Genomic DNA, 11253 nt, shown 5'->3' with positions numbered 1-11253 from the left:
TGTTTGACCACAGTTTGACCATAGTTTGACCAGATTTGACCAAAATTCAAAAAAACTAAAATAATTATTTAATAACACTAATATTCTTGAATAATTATTTAGTAACACTAATACTTCTTGAATAAGTAGTTTGATCATAGTTTGACCAGATTTAATGAAAATTTTTAAAAACTGAAACTTGAGCATAACTTTTTTTCCTTTTGGAATTTGAGGATTTCTACAAATTTGCAAACAGGCCGTAGGCGGTCTCCATCGGATGTAACTTTTCGAGTAGATGATTTTTCATATAAAAAACTTTTTAATTTGAGTTCGTATGCAAAAGTTATGCCCATTTTACAAATTCCAGAGAGATTTTGTAAATAAAGTCGAAATTCATATTTGTAAATTTTTCCCAACAACTAGACCACATATCACATGGGAAACTTATTTTATTTTATTTTTTCTGACATTTTCATCATTTTCTTTTGTTTTTTCTAAAACTGAAAAGGCGGTCCAGCGGGGAGAGAATTTGAAAATGGGACCTTTAGTACCGGTTCGTGCCATGAACCGGTACTAATGCCTCAAAGCCCATTAGTCCCAGTTGGTGGCACCAACCGGAACTAAAGGTCTAACCTTTAGTACCGGTCAGGTGAACTGGGACTAATGCCTTAGGCGCACGAACCGGGGTAAATGCACCCATTGGTCCCGGTTCTGGACTGAACCGGGACTAATGGGCTTACCCGGCCTGGACCAAAGCCCCCTTTTCTACTAGTGTTTCATTGCTCTAGAAATTTGAGTAGTCAACTAGGTTGAAGGAAAATTGCATCTGTTGCTTAATGACACGGCAGTTCAGCAGCTGGAGCGACGTGAGCACATCTGCAAGTTAGTAGCCGCTCACAACCATGCATGTGCTCTTGGAGTCAGTTTGTGTACACATTTGTTTTACCTAGGAACGCCACACTCAGTGAAGATGCGGCCTAGACGTGCAAGTGTCATGTATACCTGTGTTAGTTAGCTAGATTGCATGAAGGTTGTTAGAGTCAACTGAAAGAATGCATGCTGTTTTGGATGAGTCTTTGTTATTAGGCTGTGAGAACAAAGGAATAAGAAAAACGCAGGTGTGTGCGTCCACAAAACAAAACTATTCTTATACACTATGTTGTTTAAGCTCGTGTATGTGTCTTTCTTGGGGCAGCCCCAACACAGAGATTGCTTCTTCATTATTTGTAAAAATTAGACTAGCATATAAAATGTTAATTAGAAGAGTTAAGATTTAATTGAAGCTCGTGGTTTTACATGATAAAACGACCATTTAGTAAATGAGTTACGGAATTTTAGATACATAAATTATATGAAACGAATGTTTCCTCGGTGTGGTTCCCTGGCACCGCGTAACGATGTGCATATGACATACTTCCTCCGGTTCTTTTTACTCTGTATATAAGAATTGTCTGAAGTCAAACTTCATAAAATTTGACCATATTTCTATTAAAAAAAATCAACGTCTACCATGCTAAAATTATACAATATGAAAATTTAAGTCATGACATCTACTGATATTGATTTCATATTGTGAATGTTGGTATTTTTTTTCTATAAAGTTGGTCAAACTTTACGAGGCTTGACTTTAGAAAAATCTTATATGCGAACTAAAATGGACCGGAGGGAGTGCATGACTATTTGTTCATGGATAGCAAGGTCAGCTCTATTGCTAATATTGTGCTAACACATTATAGACTGTCTATTTTAAAACAAACAGATGAGATCGCTGAGATGCGCAAACAATGTTTGCAGACTGTTTCCACATTTACAGGAACCGTGCCCAAAACCATTCAACAATGGTCACCTTAAGGCATATTTTCCTATTTTCTCTCTTGCTCTCCCCATCTCGCTTCGTCCCGAGTAGCACCATTGTCGGCATCACTACTATAGGAACCCATTACTAGCCAAAAGACTAAAGACTGAAAAGTCGATCGATCTGGTCAAGATCTTATAGCATTGTGTCGGATCTAAGCGAGCCGCACCGCCTTCCAAACAAAGGAGAGGACGAGATGAGCTAAAAAGGGACACACATACAAATCCAATGAACGACAACTTGACTACTTTTGTTCGGGGGAGAAGTCACCATGCACACAACCAGGAAAAGAAACTGAGATGTAGAGAGCAGGTAGTGGAGTTAGATAGCTGAGCACATGGATTAGAAACGAGACACAGTTTGAGCGAGATGGGGGGCATCGGCTGTGGGATGGGAACGACGACGTCCCAGGCAGATGCGGCGGTTTGGTGGTCGACGATCCGAGGAATAGAGAGGAGGAGGCGGGTGAGAGGTTGGAGGAGGCAACAGATTTGAGGGAGTGTAGCTGACGGCGATGAATTTGGAGTGCAGTCGGCCGCCAACAACAATCTAGGTATTCACAAATGTCTCTGGAAAGAATCCAGTGAGATTGAGACTGATTGGGGATTTTTTTTCACTCTAGGCTTGACCACATGGTTGGTCAAAAAATTGCTAAGTCGTTGGGCATTTTGGCACATGTAGCTGAATCCATGGTGCGAAAAATGAACGGCGCACAACTATAGGGTTATTCCTATGAGTTTTTTGTCAGTGCACAGGATAACTAATGTATTACCGACGTGTGGGTTTGAAATACATGTCAATTTCCCTGTGTGCTGGCGCCAACCAACAGAAAAAATGAACGATACACAATTTTTTTTAGTTACTGGTTGTGATGCATGATTGCATGTTTTGATGAATCCTTTTCAAATGCATGGTTGTATGTTGTGATGCTTCATTTTCTATTCATGGTGAAAATCGAGGTGGCATAATTGCATATTAAGATAAATAGAAATATTGGGATCACTTTTTCTCTCTTGGGTACTCCCTTCATTTTTATTTTTATAGTTTGCATATTGACTTTGACTGAAGTCAGATTTTATAAAGTTTAATCAAGTTTATAAAATAATATGAATATTTACAATAACAAATATATATAATGTGTAAATATATTTAAGGATAAATCTATCTTTTAATTTATTAAAATTTAACTTCAGATAAAAGCTAATACTATATGAAGTAAATAAAAACGGTGGATGTATTGTGCGCCATTCCTCCTCGCCTTTCAACCCAACATTTTCATTTAAAATCCTCCCGCCGTACCGACGACATTTCACCGCCCATTTCCCAACTTTTTCCCCATCCATCCATCCCGTCACATCACCTTTCACCTCCCACTGTCTCCTTCCCGGCCCATTCACCAGCCACCCCTCCTTCATTCTCTTCAAGAGCTGGCTAGGTAGCCAGCCACCATTAATACTCACCCCCAAGCTTCGCTTGCTCAGCCCTCCCATTCCCCTCTTTCATCGGCGTCGCAGGATCCCAGCATGTAGCTGCAGCTCCCGGCCATATCCCACACCGGTTACTTAGTTGTGGTTTCGGATAGTGATATCTCGATCGATCTTGGGGGTGAGATTCGTTCTCCGCTACAGTCCTACCTAGCTGCGTATCTCCTGTTCTTCACAAGCTCCGGAGACAGAAGCAGCTAGCAAAGTGAGTTGAGGTGAGGTGAATGCGAGCTGCTCTTGCACTCTCGTCTCGGATAGAGTAGAGCACTATTTATAGTGGAGATACTACCACTCTCTCTCAACTTGTTCCATAGGACCACCGCTCCACGGCTCCCCAAGAAGTGTCTGCGTGCGCGCGCTAAGTCCTAAATAGATCTCCCATTCTTCTTCTCCTCGCCCTCGCTGGATCGTTTGGTGCTTACTGAATACTGACCAGCTGCATGGTTTGATTTGTTGCCAGATCAATGGACTTGGTACCACAGCCCGACAGCCCGCACTCGGACGGCAGCGGCGGCGCGACGTCAGGGGCTTCGTCGGCGGTGTCGTCGCTGTCGCCAGGGGGCGCGGTCTCGCCGTCGCCAAGCAGGTATGAGTCGCAGAAGCGGCGGGACTGGAACACGTTCGGGCAGTACCTCCGGAACCACCGCCCCCCGCTGTCGCTGGCGCGGTGCAGCGGCGCGCACGTGCTGGAGTTCCTGCGCTACCTCGACCAGTTCGGCAAGACCAAGGTGCACGCCGCCGGGTGCCCATTCTTCGGCCACCCCGTGCCGCCGGCGCCATGCCCTTGTCCGCTCCGGCAGGCGTGGGGCAGCCTCGACGCACTCGTCGGCCGCCTCCGTGCTGCCTATGAGGAGAACGGCGGACGACCCGAGAACAACCCCTTCGGCGCCAGGGCCGTGCGGCTCTACCTCCGCGAGGTCCGCGAGCACCAGTCACGCGCACGCGGAGTTAGCTACGACAAGAAGAAGCGCAGGAAGCCGCCCCACCCCCCCGGCTCCGGCGACATCCCCTCCCACGAAGGCAACAGCAACGGCCACCACCAGTACCACCAGATGCCCCCGCCGCCTCCCGGCGCCGCAGCGTGAGCTGGTGACCGCCGTCCGCCGGAGCTAGCTAGCTGCAACGACTTTCCCTACGTATCCTATGTACTCCCACCATGTCTCCAGCTAGCCACCGAGCTCTTGCTTACTATAAGCCCCTAGCTAGCTAGTCTCCTCCTACTAGTGCAAGCGCGGATTAAATTCCTCCATGAATCCATGCTTGCTACCCCTACTAGTCTAGTACTACTCTTGTCCGGATCATTTCCAAACTTTGATCATATGATATGATCCCTACTATTTGTTCGCTGGTATTTTCCCCACCCTCTACTACTCTGCGTTGTTTGTGATGAACATGAACTGATGTTGTGTTTAGCGAACTAGCTAGCTCCATGGCTCGATTTAATCCTCTACGTAATCGATTTGGTACAATTAATTAGTTTAGTCCTCTTGTAACCTCTCGCATCTTGTTTTTGATCTATCTCTTGGTATTGCAATTGATGAGCAATGTGATGTCCTGTTGCATCTTGTGAGGGGGTACGGTGTGGTCGTGGAGTCATGTCAGTGTGTGTCGTCCAGGTCCAGTTGGGGAATCTAACGTACTGTTCTCCCTGGGGAGGGGAGGGGTCACGGACGGGCGATGGACATGATACGACGCCTCTTTTAGGGCGCTTTTGCATTGCTTTTTATGGTAATAATAGTACTCCTAATACCACAAGTAGCTAGGCTAGGCTATCTTGACCACCTCTGCCATGCAGCGTCTCTGTCAGGCTAAAACAGCTGAATTGGAATGTATACAGAAATGGTAGCAGCCTAGGTACGCCCTACCTAGCTTGTTTCAGCTTTGCACCCATCGTACTGATGTACATGCAGCACTTGAAAAACCTCGTGAGTTTTCAGTGGTTACTTAGGCATAAATATATGCACACGTACATGTGAATTCTCTGTTTAATACTCCTTTTTTTTTGAATAAAAAGGTAGAGCATTTTCTACCTTATGCATTGAAAACGGGTAAAATACCAGAGTGACCGGAGTCATTTACATGAAGGTGATGTTAACGCCGCACACTGTGTGCAGCAGGCTATCACCAGACCTAAGAAGGATACAAAGTAGAAGGTTGGAAAAGGAGAGGTGAAAACTCGAAAGGCTAAACAAGAGCAAGGGCAGTTGCCCAGGGAGAAAAGCTATATCTATCGTGCAGTTTAGCGTGTAGGCTCCATAGTCTGATTAGCTCGACAACCTTGCTGTATAGTTGCCTGTCAGTCGAGAAGGACCCATGAAACACCTGATCATTCCTGGCGTTCCAAAGGGTGACTGCGCATGCTGAGAAAAGAATATACCACTTAGTGCTGTGTCGAGCCTGCGCTTGCTGTGAACACAAGAGGTCTCCTGCTTCAGTAGACAATGCGACCAGGTCTTGTATCCCTAGTTTGGACCATAGGGCTTGAGCTAGCTTGCAACGTAGCAAGATGTGGTTCATTGTCTCCGCGGCCGGGCATAGATCACACCCGTTATGTGATACTTGTCTGTCCCAATGCTTTTTTAGCATATTGTCTCGAGTGTTGTGCCTGTCCTGAAGGGAAATCCACAAGAAAACATGGTACTTGTGTGGTATGATCCTGTCCCAGATATACTTGGCTGACGGACAAAGCTTCCCTCTAAAAGTGAACAGCTTGTAGAAGTATGTGGTGGTAACAGATTTGTCTCCCAAAAGAGGCTCTCTGGCGTCTGACATGCCTTCTTGCAGCTGAACATTATTCAGTAATGCAGACATGTCCTGAAGCTCCTGTGTTGCTATGGAAGAAAGGTTTGGATGTAGTTGAATGCTCCATTGCCCGTCTCTGAACTAGGAGGCCACTGTGCAGAACTTGGACGTGGAGAAGGAGAAAAGAGTCGGGAAGCAAGTCATGAGCCGACCACATTCGAGCCAGTGGTCATGTCAGAAAGCAGTGCCCTGCCCATCCCCAACCTTGCATTTGGTAGCCTCCATAACCATACGCAAGGTGGACCTGAGACCTCTCCAGATAGTTGTGTCCCGATTTTGTGGAGACCAGGAGATTTCCTTGTGACATATGCGTGTGCAAACCAATTGTAGCATGGCACGTCGCGCTGTTGCAAGATCTTTGCCATGAATTTGCAGACGAGGGCCCTGTTGTGTGCTGCAATGTCTCTTACCCCCAACCCTCCATGCTCTTTTGGCAACGTGACCATCTCCCAAGTTACAAGGCATTACCCTCCCTTGGCCTGATTTTTTCCTTGCCATAAGAAGCCCCTCAGGATTTGTTCAACCTTGTCTAGCGATTGTTGTGGCCATAGAAAACAGCTCATGAAGTAGCTGGGGATCGCTGCGAGGACTGCGTTGACCAAGGTGAGGCGGCCCTGTAACATCCCCAACATCACACTACAGTAATCTCCTCCTAATGAGGTGAAGGAAATATGCCATAGAGGCAATAATAAAGTTATTATTTATTTCCTTATATCATGATAAATGTTTATTATTCATGCTAGAATTGTATTAACCGAAAACATAATACATGTGTGAATACATAGACAAACAGAGTGTCACTAGTATGCCTCTACTTGACTAGCTCGTTGATCAAATATGGTTATGTTTCCTAACCATAGACATGAGTTGTCATTTGATTAACGGGATCACATCATTAGGAGAATGATGTGATTGACTTGACCTATTCCGTTAGCTTAGCACTTGATCGTTTAGTTTGTTGCTATTGCTTTCTTCATGACTTATACATGTTCCTATGACTATGAGATTATGCAACTCCCGTTTACCGGAGGAACACTTTGTGTGCCACCAAACGTCACAACGTAACTGAGTGATTATAAAGGTGTGACGCCCGGATAATTAGGCTACAGTAATCCCACGTTAACGATGCCACATCACCTCGGTTATTGTTGCTAATCTCGCGTTAGTTCGAAACCGATTCGAATTCAAATTCAAAATCAAGCAAACAATAAAAGTTTTCAAATATTAAAACTAAAATGTTCAATAAATAGTAGATAAATCAGAGGCTATGATAAAATTGTAAACAACATTATTGAAATTTGATAAGTGACTTAAACAACCTCAAACAGTGGCTGAAAACATTATTTACTAACATTTTTATTAATATAAAATAAATATGAAATGATAATTACCCCAAACTAGTTTTTGATGATAGGATATATTATGCTGTGATTTGTGGGCCAGCTCTCATATTTTACAAAACTCATTTGGTGCCCAAACAATTAGCCAAAACAGAAAAGAAAAGAAATAAAAGAAAGTATAAATAAAAAAAGGCCTGGCCTTTACTGTGCCACCGGGCCTAAGTGCTACAGTGCACAAAGGCCCAGCCCACGTCGGCCTTCCACTTCCCTGGACAAGAGGGAAGGCAGAGCCATGGCCGTGGCCTCTACTCGTCTGTCCACGCGCCCGGTGTCGCCGTGGCGGCCATCCCCTGCGTCGTCGTCGACCTACAAGGCTCCCTCGGCATAGTGGACGAACCCTAGCCCCCTCCTTTCTTCCCCCCTCGCGCCCCTCACTCCCTCTCCCACGTTTGCCCGACACCACCATCGCCACCTACTTCATCGCCTTCGTCCATGCCCACCGGAACGCCGTCGTCGTCCTCGCAGCTAGTGCCGTCCCTGAGCGTTGAGAGGATGTCGAGGAGATGCGCCACATCCTCCTCGTCGCCTACATGGAGCATCGCAACCGGGTCGCCTTGGAGCCTCGCCATCGTCCTCGCCTCCCCCCGACTGCGACGCCACGGTCGACGCCTCGATCCGCCGCCCCCAGAGCTTCCCCGGCCTCGTCGCCCCCTCCACGACCTCCCATTGTGTCCCCGAGGGTCACCGCCGTCCGCTACTTCGACTGACGTGTCGTCGCCGTCTTCCTCCTCTGCTCCGACGAGCTTCGCCACCGATTCCGCCGCACCGAACCCTCCTCGAGCATGCTTGAGCACATCTGCAGGAGCACTATGAGCCTGCGCCTCTTTCCCCTCTCCTCTGAGCTCGATCTCGAGATCCTAGCTCGCCTCCCCGTCGCCGCCGTATCTCGTCACCGCCGTCCATGTAACCGCCGCGTGCACAGCTACCGCAGCCCACGCTCGAGCACATCATCGTGCTCAGCATCGCCGTAGGAACCCGGAGCGACCATCCGTTGGACCTATCGTGCCCAGCATAGCCGTTCCCCATCGCGTCCGACTCCGGCGTCCGCACACCTCGACGACGGCACCGTCTACGGCCGCCCCAGGGCCGGCCACCGCCATGGTTCGTTGCAGCTCCTCGCTCTCGACCGAACGCACCCCCCACGCGTCCTACCTTGCCCCGTAGCGCCGTCCCCGACGACGCCCGTAGCTCGCCGCCGCCTTAGCTCCTCGCCGGCGCCGTTTCCGACAGCTCTAGCTCCGGCCGGCCTCACCACACGATGCGGCACGCTCTCCCCGTTCGAACGCGCCCGCCCGCACCTATTTTGGCTGCCGGACGGTGAAACCCGGTGCACGGCCGCGCCCTCCGCTGTGGATTTGGTCGCCGGAGCTAGCTCTGGCGCCACCGCTGACCTGGACGACCGGGGCCACCCCCCGAGTCACTGACCAGTGGGCCCGGGGCCTCCTTTTGACCAGTTGACTAAGTCAACTGTCCTGACTAGGCTGGCCCAGTCACTGACATGTGGGCCCCGTGCTAATTTAACTGATTTTGTAAATAAATAAAAGGTTATTTAAACTATTAATTTACTAATTAGCTAATCAGTCTTTGCCTAATGGGACCCACCCCCTATTTAATCTGTAACAAGTTAGTTAGTCCCTAATTACCTAATGTGAGACTGACCAGTGGGGCCCACTGGTCAGGTTTGACCTAGTCAGCTGGCTCGACCTGCTGACATCACACCTATGTCATGATGACGTCATCATTTTCTATTCTGGATAATTCGAATTTAAATAAATAATTAAATTCTAGAAATTCTTTAAAACTTTGAAAATTCATATAAAATAAACTGTAACTCGGATGGAAAAACTTTGTACATGAAAGTTGCTCAGAACGATGAGACGAATTCGGATACGCAGCCCGTTCGTCCGCCACACATCTCTAGCATATAGAACACGCAACTTTCCCCTTCGATTCATCTGTCCAAAAAACGCGAAACACCGGGGATATTTTCCCGGATATTTCCCCCCTTCACCGGTACCACCTCATACCGTGTTAGGGCACCCCTAGCACCGCTACTTATCATGTCATGCATGGCTATGCATCTGTTTGCTTAATATTTAATGTTTCTTCTCCCTCTTCTCTCACTAGACACGGAAACCGACGCCGCTGCTACTCAGTACGACTACGGTGTTGACGACCCATCTCTCTTGCCAGAGCAACCAGGCAAGCCCCCCTTGATCACCAGATATCGCCTACTCTTCTCTCTACTGCGTGCATTAGAGTAGTGTAGCATGTTACTGCTTTCCGTTAATCCTATTCTGACGCATAGCCTGCCATTGTTGCTCCAGGTGTTGATACCTTACCTGCAATCCTAAATGCTTAGTATAGGATGCTAGTTTATCATCAGTGGCCCTACATTCTTGTCTGTCTGCCATGCTATACTATCGGGCCGTGATCACGTCGGGTATTGATCACGGGTATATACTATACATATTACACATGATATATGTTGAGACTAAAGTCGGGTCAGTTCATTGAGTACCCGCGGTTGATTCACGAATTGGGGGCTGGAAGGACATACTTTCCCGACGGCCCTCTGTGTGGATCTTTGTGGCGAAGCGACAGGGCAGGTTGAGACCACCTAGGAGAGAGCTGGGCCTGGCCCTAGTCGGCTTTCGCGGTTACTTTAAGATAACATGTTTAACGAGATCTTGGTATTTGATCTGAGTCTGGCCACTGGCCTATACGCACTAACCATCTACGCGGGGACAGTTATGGGCACTCGACGTCGTGGTATCAGCCGAAGCCTTCGTGACGTCAGTGACTGAGCGACGCGCGCCGGATTGCACCGTAAGCCTGCTCTTGTATTAAGGGGGCTAGTTCTGCTTCCGGCCGCGTACGCAACGTGCTGGTGTGCAATGGGCGATGGGCCCAGACCCCTGCGCCATAGGATTTAGACCGGCGTGCTGACCTCTCTGTTGTGCCTAGGTGGGCTGCGACGTGTTGATCTTCTAAGGCCGGGCATGACCCAGAAAAGTGTGTCCGGACAAAGGGGATCGAGCGTGTTGGGAAATGTGGTGCACCTCTGCAGGGAAGTTAAACTATTCGAATAGCCGTGATCTTCAGTAACAGGACGACTTGGAGTTGTACCTTGACCTTATGACAACTAGAACCGGTTACTTAATAAAACACACCATTTCAAGTGCCAGATACAACCCGGTGATCGCTCTCTAACAGGGCGACGAGGAGAGGATCGCCGGGTAGGATTATGCTACACGATGTTACTTGGCGAACTTACCTTCTGCTCTCTTCTACATGCTGCAAGATGGAGGTGGCCAGAAGCGTAGTCTTCGATAGGACTAGCTATCCCCCTCTTATTCCGGCATTCTGCAGTTCAGTCCACATATACTACCCCCTTTCATTGATACCAATGCATATGTAGTGTAGCTCCTTGCTTGCGAGTACTTTGGATGAGTACTCACGGTTACTTTGCTCACCTTTTTCCCCTTTCTATATTCAATTGTTGCGACCAGATGTTGAAGTCCAGGAGCTAGACGCCACTGTCGATGACGACTGCTACTACTCGGGAGGTGCCTACTACTACGTGCAGGCAGCTGACGACGACCAGGAATAGTTTAGGAGGATCCCAGGCAGGAGGCCTGCGCCTCTTTCGATGTGTATCCCAATATGTGCTAGCCTTCTTAAGGAAAACTTGTTTAACTTATGTCTGTACTCAGATATTGTTGATTTCGCT

At 47.8% G+C, this 11253-nt stretch overlaps 1 protein-coding gene across 3 annotated transcripts; it reads left to right on the top strand.

The window, feature by feature from the left end:
* Positions 1–3163: 3163 nt before the first annotated feature.
* Positions 3164–4730, top strand: LOC125531435 (protein G1-like4). Of its 3 annotated transcripts, none has more exons than XM_048695904.2 (2): positions 3164–3523; positions 3779–4730. In XM_048695904.2, exon 2 carries the CDS (start codon positions 3783–3785, stop codon positions 4401–4403), a length of 621 nt encoding a protein of 206 aa, XP_048551861.1. In that variant the 5' UTR covers positions 3164–3523; positions 3779–3782; the 3' UTR covers positions 4404–4730. The 3 variants fall into 3 exon arrangements, with proteins under 3 accessions (XP_048551861.1, XP_048551820.1, XP_087374845.1); XM_048695863.2 differs by having other exon boundaries at positions 3164–3533; XM_087518719.1 differs by having other exon boundaries at positions 3164–3538.
* The last annotated feature ends 6523 nt before the right edge of the window (positions 4731–11253 follow it).

Source organism: Triticum urartu, chromosome 1A (assembly GCF_056163025.1).
Source record: "Triticum urartu cultivar PI428250 chromosome 1A, HENAU_Tu73, whole genome shotgun sequence".
NCBI lineage: Eukaryota > Viridiplantae > Streptophyta > Magnoliopsida > Poales > Poaceae > Triticum > Triticum urartu.
This window is presented reverse-complemented; position numbering and strand designations above follow the sequence as displayed.

Bases quoted from the DNA above. Each gene is read 5' to 3' on its own strand.
- LOC125531435 (XM_048695904.2), top strand. From the start codon at position 3,783: ATGGACTTGGTACCACAGCCCGACAGCCCGCACTCGGACGGCAGCGGC.